At 37.7% G+C, this 20,439-nt stretch overlaps 1 protein-coding gene across 3 annotated transcripts in view; it reads left to right on the top strand.

Moving 5' to 3' along the window:
* The window catches only part of LOC102603791 (probable LRR receptor-like serine/threonine-protein kinase At1g06840), a 45,982-nt gene that overhangs the window by 7,707 nt on the left and 17,836 nt on the right, over nt 1–20,439 (top strand). For all 3 annotated transcript variants that reach the window (XM_015314932.1, XM_006360562.2, XM_015314931.1), the window contains exons 4-12: nt 16,586–16,733; nt 16,831–16,902; nt 17,321–17,392; nt 18,875–19,018; nt 19,112–19,180; nt 19,260–19,331; nt 19,465–19,539; nt 20,041–20,109; nt 20,344–20,412. In XM_015314932.1, coding sequence (XP_015170418.1) covers nt 16,586–16,733; nt 16,831–16,902; nt 17,321–17,392; nt 18,875–19,018; nt 19,112–19,180; nt 19,260–19,331; nt 19,465–19,539; nt 20,041–20,109; nt 20,344–20,412 — 790 coding nt within the window. The remainder of the gene's footprint in view (nt 1–16,585; nt 16,734–16,830; nt 16,903–17,320; nt 17,393–18,874; nt 19,019–19,111; nt 19,181–19,259; nt 19,332–19,464; nt 19,540–20,040; nt 20,110–20,343; nt 20,413–20,439) is intronic.

The raw sequence follows: 20,439 nt of genomic DNA, 5'->3' as shown, positions 1-20,439 counted from the left end.
TTGCAATGCATGAATCTTTTCTCGCGATGCATTAATCTTCTCTTGCAATGCATGAATCTTTTCTCGTGATGCATGAATCTTTTCTCGCGATGCATGAATCATTTCTCTTGCTATGCATGACTCATTTCTCTTGCAATGCATGAATCTTTTCTCACGATGCATGAATCTTCTCCTGCAATGCGTGAATCTTTTCTTGCGATGTATGAACCTTTTCTCGCGATGCATGAATCTTTTCTCGTGATGCATGAATCTTTTCTCTTGCTATGCATGACTCCTTTCTCTTGATTCCTCCCTAGTACTAAGCAAAGATAATGTTTCACCGAGCAACATATGTGATTTTCTGGGTGGCGATATCATCCCAATCGGCAATACAAATAAAAATGACCCTCAGAGTAATGGTATCATCTCATTCGACGATACGATATAAATGACTCTCCGGGCAGTAATATTACTATATCTGATAACATAATGCAAATAACATCCTCCAGGTATCTTTAGTTGATCGGAAATAATAAAATTTCTCTCTTCGAGGTTTTCATTTGTTCCGTCTCTGAACATAATTGCATGTTCATTATGGGCTTCGCTTTGTTGGAAATTGAACGAAATAACGTTATCCATATTCCCAAATCTTTGATATAAGAAACATAAAATATTTTCTACATCCACATAAAAATTGTCAATTTCGGGGGAGCTCTTCGCCCTTTTGACTTCTCCATATTAATTGAATGGAGGAATATGCTGATCTTGAGGCAAGCTTATAAATTTGCATCCACAAAAAAATTGTTAGTTTAAAAATGAACTTATCTGTGTTGATCCTTCGGTCGTCTGCTCTTTGTCTGGCTATCTTCGATTGATTTCCCCGATCTCCCGCATCTTGATAGATAAGACAAAATATTTTTATGGAAAACATAATTGAAACATAGAGGAAAAGTTTTAAGGCAAATAGATTTTCAAAAAGTAGTATTTGGAAAAGGTCACTATCAAGTGTCATGTCACGTCGAGCCTAATGAACGCCTTTGGAGTTGACGTCTCGAGGTCTATCCGATTATTTGTTGGGAAGTATTCAAAGTTGCTCTAAACTTTCGATGGACCTTATTGAAAATTTTTGAGGTCCTCCTCAAAAATTTCTGTCCCAATTATCTGTCTTGGCGCAACTGTGGTTGAACAAATCATGGAATTTTTGAGATCTTCTCAAAAATTCTGTCCCAGTTGCAAATCTCGATGTTGATTTAGTCTCGACTTGTTGAAAAGATCTTCTCGAGAATTTTTTAGTCCCTCTAAAAAATTCTATCCCGATTTCTATTTTAAGGAAAATAGAAATCTTACGAGAGATATGACCGAGCCGTTATGGCGCCTACGTATCCCGTTGAGGTAGGAATCAGGTCAAACGTAGTTCACCCTCAAAGATTAACAAAAATAAGAAAATTTAAGCAAAGAATCGACCGAGACCGACATAGGCCGCCTACGTATCTCATTCTTAAGAATTCAAGTTGAACGTAGTTCAAATACAAAAGAAAATATTTAAAAAGGGATAGAGGGGTGGTCGAGGCCGATATAGGCTACCTATGTATCTCATTCTTGAGAATTCAGGTCAGACGTAGTTCATTACAAAAGAAAATAATTTAAAAGGGATAGAGGGGTGACCGAGGCCGACATAGGCCGCCTACGTATCTCATTCTTGAGAATTCAGGTCATACGTTGTTCATTACAAGAGGGATAAAATTCTAAACAAAGTGATGACAAGTAATTGAATGATTACAAGGGAACGACAGAAATATAAACTGAAACTTCACGCATAATATCTCTTGACTGCACTGAGTTGATCAATTTTGGCCATTTGGTGCCATCCATCTCGAACAGGACCAAGGCACATCCAGATAATACTTTGCGAATCATGTAGGGTCCTTGCCAATTTGGTGCAAATTTCCCTTTGTACTCATCCTGATGAGGGAAAATGCATTTGAGAACCAACTGACCAATCTCAAATATCTTTGATCGTACTTTCTTGTGGAAAGCACGAATCATTCTTTGTTGATACAGTTGTCCATGACAAACAACCACCATTCTCTTCTCATCATTAATCATTGCTAACTGATCAATCCGCTTGAGAACCCATTCAACATCACTTAATTCAGCTTCTTGGATGATTCTCAATGAAGGTATTTCAACTTATGCAGGTATAACCGCTTCTGTTCCATATACTAGCAAATATGGAGTAGCTCCAACTGATGTTCTGATAGTCGTTCGATATCCCAACAAAGCATACAACAACATCTTATGCCAACCTCTGCGATTATCAATCATTTCCTCAAAATCTTCTTTATGTTCTTGTTGGCGGCTTCTACAGCTCCATTCATTTGGGGACGATAGGCGGTTGAGTTTCGGTGAGTAATCTTGAATTGTTCACATATCTCTCTCATCAAATGACTGTTGAGATTCACTCCATTATCAGTAATGATAGATTCTGGCACTCCAAACTTACATATCAAATTGTTGCGAAAAAAATTAGCTATAACCTTCTTGGTCATTGACTTATACGAAGCTGTTTCCACCTACTTGGTGAAGTAGTCAAAGGCAACCAAAATGAATCTGTGTCCGTTAGAGACGGCTGGCTCTATTGGACCAATGGCATCCATGCCCCAAGCTACGAAAGGCCAAGGCGAACTCATAGCATTGAGTTCCTGAGGCGGCACTCGAATCAAATCACCATGCACTTGACATTTCTGCACAAACTTGCAACAATTATGCTCCATAGTCATCCAAAAATAATTGGCTCGAAGGATCTTCCTCGCCAAAGTGAGCCCATTCGTGTGAGTACCCCAACCTCCAGCATGTATCTGTTCCAAAAGCTTCTCAGCTTCGCTAGCATCAACACATCTAAGAAGACCTAAATCTGAAGTCCTCCTATAAAAGATATCCCCACTTGCAAAGAAATTGAGGGCCATACGGCGTATCGACTTCTTCTGATTGAACATTACATTCTCAGGATAAGTCCGGGTCTCTAAATACTTCTTGATGTCAAAATACCAAGGCAAATCATCTGGTTCTGCTTCAACGTGTGAACAATGGACAGACTGCTCTTTTACCTCTATATCAACGGGATCAATATAACTTGCATTTGGATGTTTACTCATCGAGGCAATGGTGGCGAGAACATCGGCTAACTCATTCTGTGTCCTGGGAGTGTGTCTGAACTCAATCTTGCGGAACCTTTTGCACAACTTCTGTATATACTGCACGTATGGTGTGATCTTCGGGTTCTTCACGGCCCATTCTCCTTGGACATGGTGAATTAACAAATCTGAATCTCCAATAACCAGAAGCTCATAAACATTCATGTCGACGACCATCTTCAAGCCGATGATGCAAGCTTCATATTCAGCCATGTTGTTCGTGCAATCAAATCGAAGTTTAGCCACCATAGGATAATGCTGACCAGATTCTGACACTAAGACTGCTCTGATACCTTTCCCTTGGTGATTCGCCGCTTCATCAAAGAACACTCTCCAACCAGGGTATGCTTCAGAAATATCTTCACCCACAAATGAAACTTCTTCATCAGGAAAATAGGTCTTGAGTGGTTCATACTCCTCATCAACTGGATTCTCCGCAAGATGATCAGCTAAGGCTTGTGCTTTTATCGCCTTCTGAGTCACATACACAATGTCAAATTCACTCAACAACATTTGCCATTTAGCCAACTTCCCGGTCGGCATCGCTTTCTGGAAAATATACTTCAACGGATCCATTCTGGAAATAAGCTATGTGGTATAAGAAGACAAATAATGTCTCAACTTCTGAGCAATCCAGGTCAGAGCACAACATGTCCTCTCTAAAAGAGTGTAACGAGCCTCATATGGAGTGAACTTTTTCCTCAAGTAATAAATGACTCGCTTCTTCTTCCCAGTCTCATCATGTTGACCAAGCATGCATCCAGATGTGTTATTAGAGACCGACAAATATAGCAACAACAGGTTTCCTTCTCGCGGAGGAACCAACACCGGTGGATTGGACAAATAAGTCTTGATGGCATCAAAAGCAGTCTGACATTCTCTGGTCCACTTAGTCAGGGCATCTTTTTTCAACAACTTGAAGATAGGCTCACAGACCACGGTGGATTGAGCTATGAACTGGCTGATGTAGTTCAACCTTCCCAAAAAACTCATCACCTCTTTCTTGGTCTTCGGAGGAGGTAATTCTTGGATCGCCTTGTTCTTGGAAGGGTCAAGCTCAATGCCCCTCCTGCTGACTATAAATCCCAACAACTTGCCAGCTGGCACTCCAAAAGCACATTTGACGGGATTTAACTTCAAATTGTATCGACGCAAGCGATCAAAGAATTTCCTCAAGTGAGTCAAGTGATCCGAACTCTCACGGGACTTGATTATGACATCATCTACATACACCTCGATCTCCTTGTTAATCATATCGTGAAAGATGGTCGTCATGGCCCTCATGTAAGTAGCGCCGACATTCTTGAGACCAAAAGGCATCACCCAATAATGATATACACCCCAAGGCGTAATGAAAGCTGTCTTTTCTGCATCTTCTTTATCCATCAGGATCTGGTGGTAACCCGTATAACAATCCACAAATGACTGCATCTCATACTTAGCACATTTATCAATGAGAATGTGGATGTTCGATAATGGAAAATTATCTTCGGGCTAGCTTTGTTGAGATCTCTATAGTCAACACAAATTTTGATTTTTCCGTCCTTCTTGGCAACCGGAACAACGTTGGCTAACCAAGTCGAATATTGCGTTACTTCCACTACTTGAGCCTCGATCTGTTTGGTAATCTCCTCTTTGATCTTTAAACTCAACTCGGGCTTGAATTTCTGAGTCTTTTGTTTACTGGACTGAAATCTGGGTTAATCGGCAACTTATAGGACACCATATTCATACTAAATCCTGGCATATCTCTGTAAGACCAGGCAAACACATCAATGTACTCTCTGAGCAAACGAACCAGGTCTCTTCTTTGAGCTTCAGTCAGATGGACATTGATTCTCACTTCTTTAACACATTCCTCATCTCCGAGATTCACAATTTCGGTTTCTTCCAAATTTGTCTTGTGTTGATTCTCGAATTGTCGAAACTCTTCAGCTACATGTTCGGGTACCTCATTTCCTTCTTCATACTCATCGCACTCATCGCACTCATCATCACCTGCCACATTTTGTTCACTCGGTTCATGACATGACATGACATTGGCAGGTTCTAAATTAATATTACTGAAATTATAAACAAACAAAGTTAGGAAAGTAAAATATAAACAGATAAGTAAATAAATTTTTGATAAAAGAGGCTTTCATTTAAGTTTTAAAAAAAAACAAGCACAAACTTTGGACATGGCCAAGGGTCATTTTGCCTTTTTAAACATCACAGAGGAATTTAAAAAGACTCAAACGATAAAAGAAAATTGCATAAATGGTGGATCTCGGGCCTCTTCCGAATCACCACCGATTTTCAAAAAAAACATAAATACGCGTCCTTTCTACCAAAATGAACGGGGGATCAAAAGTGGCATGGAGGTCCAATTCTGCAACTGCTTCTCCGGCTCGGCATCACAGATTCTTGAGGTCCCAACTTCATCCTCTATGACTGCGTTAACTTCTTTGAACATGCCCCAGATTCCTTCCCCAGACCACTGTCGATGGCATGCTCCCGCACTGGGAAAGACTGGTACAAGTGAGGCATTGGTCTAGCAAGCACCCAATCGACACTTTTGTTCCTCAGCTCCGCTTCATTAGCATCTGTGGGGATATACTCCAAACCAAACTTTGTTCTTCTGGCGGGAACTTGAATAGGCTCGACAATTCCTTGGGAATGCTTCCCCAACCCGAAACCTGGTTCGAAACCATTCTGGAGCATGACAGTAGCAATCATCTTGCACACGACAGACATATGAGGTTGTGGAGCCAAGTCATCACCAGTGGCATTTACCAGCTCCACCGTGTAAAACTCGCAACCTCGAGAGACCTCATCAACGATTTGCGCATACCCATAGGAATGAATCCCCTCACCATGAATGACCAATACCTGGTCCTTCCTAACAAATTTTATCAGTTGGTGAAGGGTAGACGACACAACCCCGGCCATATGGATAAACGGTCTTCCCAGAAGCAAGTTGTAACTAGTGTAGATGTCTAACACCTGGAACTCCTCATTTTACTCTGTAGGACCCATCTGAATTCCCAAGTTTACTGCCCCTATTGTGTCTCTCTGCACTCCATCGAAAGCTCTCACATTGATCTGGTTTTGTTGAACCTTTCCCAAGTTGAATTTCAGCTGCTTGAGAGTCGAAAGTGGGCAGATATTGAGACTGAACCGATCGTCGACCAAAACACGATTCACAACTCTGTCTCGACATTTGATGGTGACGTGCAGAGCTTTGTTGTGCATCCTGCCTTCAAAGGGCAGCTCTTCGTCACAAAACTGATTCGGTGTCCTCTAATGACCTGGTTTATCATGGCTACTAAATTGTCATTGTTAGTACCCACATGCACATAAGTATCATCCAAAGCCCTCATCAGAGTCTGCCTGTGCAATTGCGAACTCATCAATAAGCCCCACACAGAGATCTGAGCCGGCGTCTTCTCCAAATGTTTCACAATTGAATAATCTATCGGCTGCATTCTCTTCCAGAACTTCTCGGCCTCGGCTTCACTGATCAGCCTTTTTGTTTGGTCTTTTTTCTGCCCTCCTTGGGCCAACTCTTTCGGTGTGTAACATCTACCAGATCTAGTCATGCCTTGAGTGGCAGCGGTTTCAATCACAAACTTTGGTTGGGCAAGAGTCACTCTTAGCACCAATGCAACAACCTTCTCGGGTGTCAGTATCACAAACTCTTTCTTCTCTCTAATGCTTAACGAGGCTACAACCTTTTCTAGTTCATCAAGAGTGATCGAAACTATTGCCTTCATCACGCACCAATCGACATCCGTCTTTATCATATTGATAGTGACACCTCCATGGTTCGGCAAAGGATTACTATTGACATTGGGCGCGACTGTCTGAAGAGAGACCACGTTTTGGTCAATCAAGTCTTGGATTTTATGCTTCAGGTTGATACAGTCCTCAGTATCATGTCCAACACTATTGGAGTGATATGCATACCTCTGGTCAGCTCTGTAAAACTTTGAGCTAGTGTCAACCGACTTGGGCCCCACTGGATGAATATATTTTGCCGCAGTTAATCTTTCAAATAGCTTTGTTCGGCTTTTAATGAGCGGAGTGAAATTTCTAACAGGCTTCCTCTCGAATCTAGGACGTGGGATCGTAAGTGCCTTGTTGCGGAGGAGGCATCTGACGATAATTTGAAGCGTTTGGACGGAGTGTTTTGATAACTAGGAGGAGGGCTACTTTGATAACTGGGGGGATGGGTGTTTTGGTAATCAGCCTGTGCATAATAAGTCGGGTACAAACTCTTTGAAGGTCGAGAATGACCTTGGTACGACGAGGATTTCCTTGGGGTTTTCTTTCCCTCACAAGAGATAGATGACACATCCTCTTTTTTCTTCTTCAACAGGTCCGAAGATCCGGGCGAGGCAGCAACACGAACAATCTTCCCAGTTCTCAATCCATCTTCGATAGTCTCACCTACCATGACTATCTCAGTAAAATTTTGCTCCAACGAGCAACATGATTCTGTCATAATATTCGGGCTCTTACACCCGCACAAACACTTCGACAATTTCCTTTTCTAACATAGGAGGTCTAACTCTAGCTGCCTCCTTTCGCCATCTATAGCAAATTATCTATAACTTTCGACCGACTTCTGTTTCATCTTCTCCAAGGAGTAACGATCGGGAACGATCTCCACATTGTAGGCGAATCGTTTGATGAAGTCCTTAGCCAGAGCGTTCCAGCTAGATCACTGTCTCGTTTCATGAGACGTAAACCATTCTAGAGTCTCTTCGTTCAGACTGCGGCTAAAAAGCCACATTAACAAAGCTTCGTCTCTCCCAACTCCCACAAGTTGGTCATAGTAGGCCCTCAGGTGTGCTAAGGGGTTCCCCATTCCTCCGAAGATGTCAAATTTTGGCACCTTGAACCCTTCCGGGAGGTCCAAATTCAAATGAATGCACAGGTCTTCGTAACTCAACCCAACAACCTCGGGAATGCAGTTCAACTCCTTCATGGCTTTTCTAATTTCCTCCATCATATCTATCTTGGCGGTCTCTTCCTTGACCTCCACTCTCTCTCATTTTCCTTATAGTGGTCGAGCTCTGAACTATGGGCATCATGCTCGTTGGAGACCGATATTTGGAAAGTGGCCTTTTGCGATAGTGGTGGAGCAATAGAGGGACTCTGGCCATTTAAAGGGGTGTGATAGTTTTGGGGGAAAGGCTGGGGGCTGGTATATTGGTTTTGGTGAGGGAGGAAAGTGTGTGGGTTATTAGCGTTTTGGCTGTGAGGGGGTATGCCAGTTTAGTGGTTTGCATTTGGGGGAAGGAGTGGTGCTTGGAGGTTGGTATTTTGAGGAGAGGGTGGTGTTTGATAAGAGGCTGAGGCGTAATGAGGTTTTTGGGTGGTAAGGTCAATGATAGAGGGATTACGAGCAGGACTTGAAGGCGGGTTTTGAGCTTGTTCCATGTTAGGAGGGGGAATTTGAGCTGGAGGTCTTCCGCCTGGTTAAGCGTTGACAACAAAAATTGGAGGAGGCAAATCTTGTTTTCTCTGCATCTCGACCCTCATCTCAGCAATTTGTTGCATCAACTGCAGGATTAGTTCATTCTGATCGACAAGGGCGGGCTGAGCCACTACGACATTAGTAAGGCCGGGTTTTTTGTTGTTATCACCCATTGCTGCTTTTCCCTTGTGTGAACTTTGACTGAGGAAGGAATCTGTAGGACCTTTAGATCTGGTGAAATAAGGATGATCGATCAGTGTATCAACATAGATCAGTTCTAACTACCTGTAGAGAAAAACAACTCAAAGGCAAATCTATTAGTATTAGTTGTGGATGAATAATGCAAGATATCACATAAAAGACATATAAACACATAAGAGTTGTTTCGTTTGAGAACATGTTAATCCACGAATAATGGGGACCAATTTTTTGAACGAGCAGGAATTTGCTCGTTTTATTTTGAGGCTGGTGACAAAGAAAGGTTGAATTGCGTTGAGCTAAGGTCTTTTTGCTGCATCTCTCGGCGTCTGTTGATGTGAATTCAATGTTTCCTTGTAGAATAAAGGGGAAAAAGATAGAGGTCGGGCCTTGAGAGGCTGCCTACATATCTCTGAAGGAGAATTCAGGCCCTACATAGTTTGAATACTAAAGGAAATTCTCATTTTCATTCATTCATTTCTTGAAGATTACAATGAAAGGAAAAAACATACAATAAAGCTCCTAAAAGACAGATGGTGCCTTCATCAAAGCTTCTTCTTCTGATTGTCGCATTAATCATGGGGGGTAAACTCATATGCTACGAGAGTGATTTTCTCATTCTCTTCTTTCCACCGTCCCTGGAAAGGAGGCCTATAGACAATTTCCTCCTCGGTATCTTCTTCAACAGTTTTAGGTCCAGTGCCTTCAGGACTACTGACATTGGCCTCTTGGTTGAAGAAGGAGTATTTTCTACGTAGGTTTTGGAGCCTCGTGGCTATATCATTGTTGAAGACATCGCGTTGCTTCCGCATAGCGGTCATCTCTTCATTTATGATAGCATATCTTGCCATCTTAGCCACTAACTCCACGTCTAGTACTGCACTTTTGGCTTGCGTAGCTGCGGTGGCTAGTTCTACTTCTATTCTTCTTTCTCCTATCTCTCGAATCTCTTGTTTGAATTGAAGCAGTTTCATCCTTAAACTCTCTTCAGTCATCTTCACTTTGACATTTTTTCCCTTTTCCATCGTAGCAGCAGTTTCACCTTTCCTGAGATGATAGAGTAATGTTTTAGGATCTGGTAGTAAGATTTTATTTCTGGTTGAGAAACTCAAAACTCATGGAATTTTGGTCGGATATTTTGGTAGTGACTTTGTATTTAGAATTGTGGAGATTTTAGAAAATTTTCAAAAATGAGTGGGATAAAATGTCCTCATTCAAAGCAACATATCACATAAATAGTTAAATCACACAAATATCGCGTCCTAAACATGCATGTGACCCTTTTACCCAGGGGTAGGCCTAGCGATTTGAAGGATGTATTGCGCTATTTAAAACAAATTGTTGCATCCCCCAAAATAAGATTCATAAATGATTGGAGAATTCATTACAAAGTCAACAAAGGGGATACATCTTTTAGGAAAGGGATAAACGACAAATACAAGAACATCAATCCCAGGGGAATAAGACAACTAAAAGGCTGAAGGACCTGCTCCTCCTCTTGCTTTTTCTACTTCTTCGCGAATGAGGAATTTGCTAGTCATCACATGCGGCTCGGCGAACATAGCTTTGGAAGACATCGACACACCATGGAGAGTGTTAAGCTAATCATCCAAATTCGAATCAAAACGTAGAAGCAGGCTCTTGCGTTAGCTAACTCTTGTGTGGCAAAGGCTAAGGTCCTTTGGCTTTCATATTCTCGATGCTGGAACTCTTGTTCCCTACACAGGTATCCTTGCTCCCTACGTTGAAACTCTTGCTCTCTTCGGTCCCATTCCTGTTGAAAGTGGTAGGCTTGGAGTTGGAGCCTTACTTGGACATCTTCAATCTGTCGGCCCGTGCGTGGCGTCGGGTCAAGTGTACCACGTAGATCATCTTGCAACCATTTTTTGTATTCATCAATATACCCGACTTCATATCTATTTTCTGTCATGCTCTCCTTTAGGTTGACCCGTCCAGCCCATTATTGACGAATATCCTTGGCGTAAGGTATCTTGTCGCACCCGTTGTAGTCAAAGACGTAGCGACTAGTGTCTCATTTGAAAGGTAGAATTTGTCTTCTGCCGAACCGTTGCATTACCCTGCTAGGATTGTAAGGTCGTACCCCTCTAATGCCAGGAAGAATTTGGAAAAGACACTTAGCCCCCTGAACAACTATTTTTTCTGACATGAAATCTTGAAACATCTATTGTACGTTTCCATCTTTTATGTCGTGGAAGACTTTAGCCCATGCTTCCCTAGTGTTGTGGATCTCGAACCTGTTGATGCTCAAATGGAACTCGTAATGGTCGAGGTGGCTTTCTTTTTGTGGTTCGGCCAATTTCTGCTTTTGAGTCTCGTATGTCTTCACTAGATGTTTAGACATCCACCACTGTAGCAAGATATTACAACCTTGAAAAAATGGAAACCCGTTTTTGCATTGACCCAAAGATCGATAAATGTCAGCCACAATGATCGGGGCCAGATTGAAGTATTTCTTGACTTGTCCCTTTTTACCAATACCCTCAAAGATGGGGTGAGTTACCATGACAATTCGAGTATCAATTTTGTTCCCTCCATCCTGAGGGAATACCATTGTCCCTAAGAGGCATACGGTAAATACTAAGGTTTGAGTTTGACTCCAACGATTGCGATTGAGAAACTCATTTGGAAAATTCTTATAATAGTTCTCGTGTCCCCATTGTTCGTAGAATTTCACAAACGAAATACTCGTATCTAGCCAGTCTGCATTTACCAGTAACAACATGTTCTTCAATTCTTTACTGGTCGGCTTATCTGGTAGCAAAATGTGATAATCTGGATGATTTCTCCTTTTCTGGCACATTCCGACATTGTCTAGACAATCTTTGATCTCTTCAATAGTTGGTGTCATTTCCGAAGCGAAACACCATCCTCTCATCATCCCAAAATCAAGTGACCACCTCAATGAACTTAGGCCAAACTTTGAGATTCATTATCGACGGGAGATGACCCAAATAAATGGAAAGTTCTCTTTTTTGATATGCATTGAGATTGTACCACCACACACGAAGGAGGTTTGGTGTCTCGATGACCATTTTGAAACTCAAGCATTGCTTGGCCATCTACAAAAACATACAAAGAATTAGATACCCCCCAAACCCAAGAAACAACAATTTATCAAACAACACATACATCCTTCAAACACGTAAGTATGAACGTCTGTTCGGATCGTGAGCCCTTTGGACTCAAGGTGGCCTTTCTAATGGGCCTAACAACATCACTACACTACTAATAAGAACCCTATTAAAACTAGCTAGGCCATTAGTTGGCATAAAAACAAATTCCTCATCCGAACAGCGACAGCCAAACAGAAATAAAGATTTCACAATCTCGCAGATATTAAGTAGGGATAAACGAGATGAAGAGGTTACCTTTCTGTGAGCAGCGAGACTACGACAAACGAGTTGAGAACAACGACTCTTCTATTATGAAATCTACATACGAACACTAAGCTAAGAAAATCCAAGCGTTGATCTTCTCGAAACTTAGAATCAGAAAGCAAGATATAAAATTCTTAAGTTTAAAATGTATATCACTCAAACCAAGCTCAAAACCGTCGTCCTCATCCTTGGAGCATGAAGAACTATTTATAGGGAAAGATTGAGCGATTTAGGGGGGAAATCCGTTAGGAAATTCAAACAAAAATTTGAATTTCTTCTGCTATTTTCGAAGCAAGTAAAGGGGATAGGAAAAAGCTGAATTCCGCAAAAAGGGGATATAAGGGCGGCTGATGTCGACGCCTTCATAGTAGCGTCTTTTCCTGGGTTTGCCGGACTGATGCGTATGGAGGAAGAAGACGTACAGGGGTCGTTTGGGTCGGGTTGCGTGAAAAAGACGAGTATAGGGTCGTAGGGTATGACTCTTGGTGTTGTTGTGTATTATTATTGAAGTGGGTTGGTATTTGGATGGGTCTTTTGGAATTGCCGAGTTTGTGGGCTGGGAATTTACGAATTGGATTGAAAAGTGGTCCAATTTTTGATCTTTTGAATGGATTGAAGAAAAGGGTGGGATTTGGCTAAAATTGTAATAGAAATTAATTAACAATTTGGCCAATCAGATTAAAGAGGTAACCCAAAAGAATTAATTTTAGAATATTCGGCTAGAAATCACATAGGATGAATTAATATAATTAATTTACGAACTTCTTAATCTTAACAAAATAAAATGATTAACTTAATTACACACTAATTAATTTAGAATTAACCATAATTTAAACTAAGGTAAATTAACAAAAAAACACGTTTCTTGAATCAACATAATAAAACAAAACAAACTAATAAACTTAAAAGTATAAATATACTTTAAACCCAACTAATCTAATAGAATATAAAAAAAAATCTTTATTTTAGAGTATTTTCGAATAATCATAAGCCATGCCGATTAATTACATGAAATATATTTATTATTAAAAAATACTATAAAAATCGCTTGAAATTACTTAAAATTACCTTGAGCCGCTTTTATTTGGATTTGGTTTGATTTTGTTTTAGATTTTAAAATACTGATAGTATTTGGCTTGTTTGAGAAAATCGAAGAAATAAACGAACCTACAAATTATATACATATATTTTATCATTATGAGAAAAGACATAAAGTGACACATGAACTAGTCCCAAATTTTCAAAAAGACACCTTAAGTATACTGACGTCCTATTACCCCACTAAACAATCTTGAATTAATATTATAAATAACTAATATAATTTTATTTTTACAAATATTTTGTTATAAATTATATTTTCTTATTTTTCTTGTTATTTTAACTTTTTTCCTTTTTATTTTTTCTCTTTCTTTCTTCTTTCTTCTTCAAAAATTCATTGTCATCTCTATTGAAGCTTCTCAGTTTCAATGTCACAATGTTTACCAACACTTCACGTTCCTTTTTTTACTACTATTAGTTTTACTCTTTTTAATTTTAAAATTTTATCTAAATATTCTCAAACAATTTGATAAACCAATTAGATTGCAAGATGATTAGGAAGTATCATATAATCTTTTTATCTGATTTCAATTAAGTTCTTTCATTTTTTGGGAAATTCATTAATTCTTTTAAAATTACCATTTCTAATTTTGAAGTTATATGAAAAGGAGTAATTGATGATACCTTAAAATTTTTAAAGTTTCTTAGAAAAATAATTAGTTTTGTTATCAATAATTCAATAAAGTCTAGAAAATAGTATGAATTCTTTTTTTATAAAAATATCACCGAAATAAAGAATTTGACTGGTGAAAAAGAAGAAAAAGAAAAAGAAAAGAAAAAAAATGGGAGAGTGGTTCAACTTGATGTGGGGGTGGGATGAGGGTGGGAAGTGAAGAAAAATAAAGAAAATTGAGGGATGGATCACTTGAAATTGCAGGGGAGTCAAAAAGTAAGAGAGAGAAATAAAGAAAAAAAAGGATAAAAGAAAAACTTAAAATGAAAAAAAATTACATTTTAAATTAAATTAACACGTGTCATGTAATGATTGGTGTGTGAACACACTTGCTTCTTAAAATTTGGGGCTGATCGAAAAATGATACAATAATATCTGTTCAAAATTATTTAGTGGGGTAATAGGACGGTTACAAAGTTAAGGTGTCTTTTTGAAAATTTGGGACAACTTCAATGGTGACTTTATGTCTTTTCTCTATCATTATACATACATAATATATTATCTATATAAACAATTTTAAAGATCTTATATGTGTTTTCATCAAAATTTATTTTTAATCTATATATAAAAGCAAAAATGTTCAAAATGAGAACATTATCTTATTGTTTTCATGTATATGCGTGTCTATGACAATTTTTTGGTGGGATTAGAATTGTCATTGTCTCTTCCTTCTAGGCCAAATGGTGAATATTGAAGCTTTATTTATAGTAAATTTAGTGATTGAAAGTTCTATAATGTCAGTCGTTCTAACTATTTTTCATTTTGAATAGATTGTTGTCATGACTTTTTTTTCTCGGTTTAGATGAATTGTTTCTCTCATTTTTGTGTATGGTTAATAACCAAATCAAACTGAAACCGATAAATGTATACAATATTTGGTTTTGAGAATTTAAAAACTGATTATGTTGGTTTGGTTTTGATTTTGACCAATAATCGATCCAAATCGATCCGTGAACACCCCTAATTAAAACCATTGCATTACTAATACCTAAGAATCCATGGTATTAGTAATACACACCTTAATACACAATAGAGTATATAACTAATGATTGACTTAGTTATACATAAGTTGGAAAAGAATACCAAATAAGGTATTATAGTAATACACAAAACTAATGCATACATTATTTTTTCTAATACACTCTATCAAACGGCCCCTTAGACTAGCAAAATGAGAATTATTTAAGAAGCGGGTACTACCAACTAGAAGTTCCCTAGTGGGATAATTGATAAAACTGGTGGACTGCGACGGGATAGTTAATAATGGTGGGCGATGGAAATAACTATAAATGGATGAAATTGGTTATTGATTTTTGTGAACAAATATTTTAATAATATTAACATTTGGTTATATATCTTAATCATCAAATCTAGTAAGTGGTTGTAACATTTTTTTTTTTAGAAAAGAAAAGAAAAAAAACACTTTAATAGCTATCTAGATGAATATTTAAGATTCAGATATTAAAGATAAATAATTTAATGACTGAAATCAAAATGATTAAGATATCATACATTAGTTGTAAATAAATGAGACCTTAATGAATTTGAATAAATTTGAATAATTAAGATATATAACAAATTCTTACATATTATCATTAAGATGTTATCCATTCAACTATTTCAATGAAGAAACTAAGTACTACTCATGCACTTTAATATTTCATCCGTCCCTAATTACTTGTCAATTTTTGAATTGACACACCTATTAAGAAACCAATAATTGACACAATGAGTTTACCATTTTATCCCTAATAATTATGAAGTGGATGAATTAAAAATTTAAGATTTTCAAGAAGTTATATCCTTTTCAGAATTAATTAAATGAGGGTACAATGGGTATTTTTTTTTAATTCTTTTTTGATTTGTCAAAATGGACAAGTAAAAAAAGAAAAATTTGATAAGTAATTACTCCATTTGTTCATTTTTAATTGTCGATTTTCTTTTTTTAGAGTCAAACTATAAGAACTTTGACAAATATTTTACTATGTATATTTTCATCATATTAATATGCAAAAAATTACAATTTGTAGTAATTTTCGTATAGTTTTTGAATATCTATTTTTAAAAAAAATTGAATTAATGTAATTTAATTTAAATTTAAAATACTAGTCAAATTGACTTTCGAAAAACGCAACATGACAAATAAAAGTGAATGGAAGAAATAATTATAGAGGGAGTTGTTAATTTTCAAACAATACATTTAATTATACGATGACAAACAAAACATGTCGTAATTACTATTAGATCGTATAATTACTAAGTGATAATTACCCTAATAATTACACTCATTCCAATTAGATGGTGACTTTTCAAACAGAATTTAGGAAGTTGATATTCGTTCTTTGAGCTTAATGATTGTGACTTTTATTTTAATTAAAAAAAAATATTTAAAATGATTTTTTTCGAAAAGAGATATGAGCTAATTATGTAACAGAGAGGTATAAATTAGCCAAATTTTAAAACAGAGGATATAACTTCTATGCTTTCTGTGTTTTTGCTGAAATCACATTTGTGAGAGTGTGACCTAATTGATGCAACGAATTGTGTAGTAGTAGTAATTAATTACTGCCGGAATGTTCAGTGAGGGCGCTAGAGGCCATAAAGGGGAGACTCGAAGATCCACTGGGCTATTTGAGGAATTGGGTGAAGGATAAAGACCCATGCACTCATTGGTTTTTTGTGCGCTGCATTCAAAACCAAACGGAAGGGTATCAGCATGTTCAAGAATTGTACGTAACCCTACTGGGTTCCCCTTTCGATCTCTTACCGATTGAGTTTATATATAATCTATGTTGTAGCTTACAATTTTTTTGTGTGGACTTGCAGGCGTCTGATGAAATTGTCCCTTTCTGGTACACTAGCTCCTGAGCTTGGCCAACTTAAACATATGGAAATTTTGTGAGTCCCTATAACACTCATTTGATATTTGTTAGAGTGAGTTTAAGTTTCACATTGGTTGGGGATAGACATGTGGTCCGCCTATATGAACCTGGACAATATTTTCCCTCATGAGCTAGCTTTTGAATTGAGTTAGACTCAGGTGTCATATCTTTATTCTTTACATGGTATCAAAGCCAAGTCCATTTCCGTTTGGGCTTCCGATCCATGCTCCTATTGGGCCTGGGCGTGAAGGGGAGTGTTATGGGTTAAAGTCCCACATTGGTTGGGATAGACTAGTCGTCTGATCATATGAACTTAATCAATCCTTTTCTTATGAGCTAATTTTGGAGTTGAGTTAGGCCGAAATGTCATATCTTTACAATATTTATTCAGCTGTAATTTTTGGCGATTATGATTTCATTTTTACTTTTTCAAGGAATTTCATGTGGAACAACATTAGTGGCAGCATACCTAAGGAGATAGGCAGCATCACTGCTCTGAGCCTACTGTATGTCTCTCTTCAGTGCTCAATTTCACTCTAATCATTGTTAACAGAACCCCTTTTTGTTTGAGATGATGACCTGAAAAATCAATAGTTTGGACAAACCTATGGCCTTTCATAAACTCATTTTCACTTACTTTCTATCGCAGTGAATTTTGTTATAAGTGATCAGGAAATGAATAAAAAAAATACAGAAACATAAAATGACTGTGTTAAAACTGTTAATTGAAGAAATATTAAAATAATGGTTAAAAAGGTTAGTTTGATAGAGGCAGGGGCGGAGGCAGCATATAATGAGGGGGTTCATCTGAACCCTCTCGGCGAAAAATATTTCTATTTATACATGGTTAAAATTATTTTTTAGGTATGTGTAATAGATGTCGAACCCCCTTCCACTAGTTCATATGTTTACTTCTCAGATTTTGAACCCCCTTATTAAAATTTCTGGCTTCGCCACTGGATAGAGGTTATAAAAAAGTTTCTCCCTCCATTTCAATTTTTGTGTCTTAGTTTGACTTGGCACAAGGTTTTAAAAAGCAAAGAAGACTTCTGAATCTTGTGATCTTAAACTAAAAATGCGTGTTATGTACCAAAATGCTCTTTGATCTTGTGGTCTTAAATATGCCACATATGATCTTTGATTTAAAGATTTTCTACATATAGAAAGTGACATTCTTTTTTAAATAGACTAAACGGAAAGTAAGACACATAAATTGAAACAGAGGGAGTTGTTTGGTAGAAAAAACAATGGAATGTTGTCCAACATTATGTGACGTTGCAACATGGGAAGAGTGTCATATAAGTTGAAGGAGGGAGTACTCTGCATTTGTGAAAAATAGAAGGAGACACTTCTAATTTTTGTCAGTCAAAATAGAACATTTCAATGTCATTCAATTGCTAATCAATCTGTAGAAGGCAGAACGGAGTGATAGTACATAGTTTTTGTTCCATGTAAGACAAATAGTGATGATTCTCAGCCACTTCAGGTCCTGTCTGCTGTGTAATCTTGAAAGATGAAGTGATGGTTTGGAGTTCATGTTTAATTTACTGTCAGGAGTTTCTGGTATAATATCTACAGAACTAAGTATACTAACTACATGAACTCATCTGATGGAAGTTCTAAATATCATACATAACACTAGCGACAGCTACAAGGATTGACTGATAATCCATTTATGTTGTCTTGATTGAGAAATGAAGCTCTCATATGACTATTATCCCAGCTAGAAGTCTTACCTTTATGATGAGAAGTCACATATACATATATTGGAATTTCAGTTCTCCATATAAGCCTCAATCAACATTTCTGAATCCCTGCTTCAATTGAAGCCCGAATATGCATATACCTCACTGTTGACAATCAGTACTATTCCTTACAGATGTTTTAGCTGAAGATATCTAATAAATAACTTGCATATTGTCTGCATATATGGATTGTGCACATTTACGAGAAATTCCAGTCCAACTACCATTCTTCTGTTTTTCCAGGCTTTTGAGTGGAAATCACATATCAGGTTCTTTCCCAGAAGAGCTCGGTTATCTTCCTAACTTGGCTAACTTTCAGTTGGATTCAAATGATATATCAGGACCAATACCAAAATCGTTTGCAAACTTGCCAAAAGTTGCGCATTTGTGAGTTCTCCATAGAATCCAAAGATACTGTACTGGATGTGGTGGCATGGAGATGTTTAGTTTCTGTACTGATCATTCTTGTTCTGGATGCAGCCATATGAATAACAATTCTATAAGCGGTCAAATTCCTCCAGAGCTGTCTGCTTTACCTCTTCGACACTTGTAAGAATCACCTTATCCAACAATATATAATTACTAGTAAGTTTCATGTTTGGATTTACTTGGATGTGCATTATTTCAGCCTTCTGGATAACAACAACTTATCAGGTCACCTTCCACCAGAGCTTGCACGGATGCCGAGCTTAACGATGCTGTATTACCTGCCTTTGAAATCTTAAGCTTTTGCTGTTTCAATTTGTCTAGATTCTCAACAATTTAATGTCATTTCAGCGTTAATAAACAAACCCCAACACCTCCTTCCCCCCTCACAATATCAACTTTTGCAGTCAACTTGACAACAATAACTTTGAAGGCTCTGTGGTTCCGGCTTCTTACAGCAATATGTCCAAACTCGTGAAGTTGTAAGTTACTAATATCTCGGGTTTTGTTGGTTTATGTCCTCTTTCCTGTCTGATGATATACATGCCCATTTTCACCAAGCAAGAATATAGAATTCTTAAGGATGTTTGCCATCACTCAAGGTTAAAGACCGTATTTATCCCAAACTTTGATCAGAAAACAAGTCCCCAGTGAACAGTCAGAAATAAATATATTCTCCCTTGTGATGTGACCTTTTCAGGTGCTAGAATTACAAAAGAGGATAAACAAAAAGTTTTCTCCATATTACATCAATGTACTCCCAATAAGGGTTTCCCACCCCCTTCCTCAGAATAAATGAGAGGCTACAGCAGTATTTTCATTCTTTGGCAGAGACCTTTTGACATAACATGGAGTAACAATCTAAGACTGACGGAGGAACTCAATACTAATTTACTATATTATGAAGCTTATTGTGGTCATTCTATGATTATATTCACCATTCTTTAATTAATATTCTGCATATTATTTCATCAAACCTGCAGGAGTCTTAGGAACTGCAACTTGCAAGGAACAGTTCCTGACCTGAGCACAATACCAGGCCTTCTGTACTTGTAAGCATACTTCATTGAGAAATTCCTCTGTCCAATTAAACCACATTTTGAAGCTTATGTTCTTGTTGTTATGACCTCTTATAATGTTGATAGCTGCTAAATTTTGCTTAATAGTTCTTATATACCAGATGAAGTTGAACTCGTCTGCCATTCAATTTGCTTTGAAAACTTGAAAGATAGACAGTTAAATTTACAACCAATGACAATGCATCTGATGCCAATTTCTCATGTCAGGGACCTTAGCAGAAACCAACTCACGGGAAATATACCTTCCAATAAGCTGTCTGATAATATCACTACCATGTAAGATTCTGGTAAAATATTAAACTG

This window comes from Solanum tuberosum, unplaced genomic scaffold (assembly GCF_000226075.1).
Source record: "Solanum tuberosum cultivar DM 1-3 516 R44 unplaced genomic scaffold, SolTub_3.0 scf00325, whole genome shotgun sequence".
Classification (NCBI taxonomy): Eukaryota; Viridiplantae; Streptophyta; class Magnoliopsida; order Solanales; family Solanaceae; genus Solanum; species Solanum tuberosum.
Note: the sequence above shows the minus strand (reverse complement) of the source record. Positions and strands in the feature narration are given on the sequence as shown.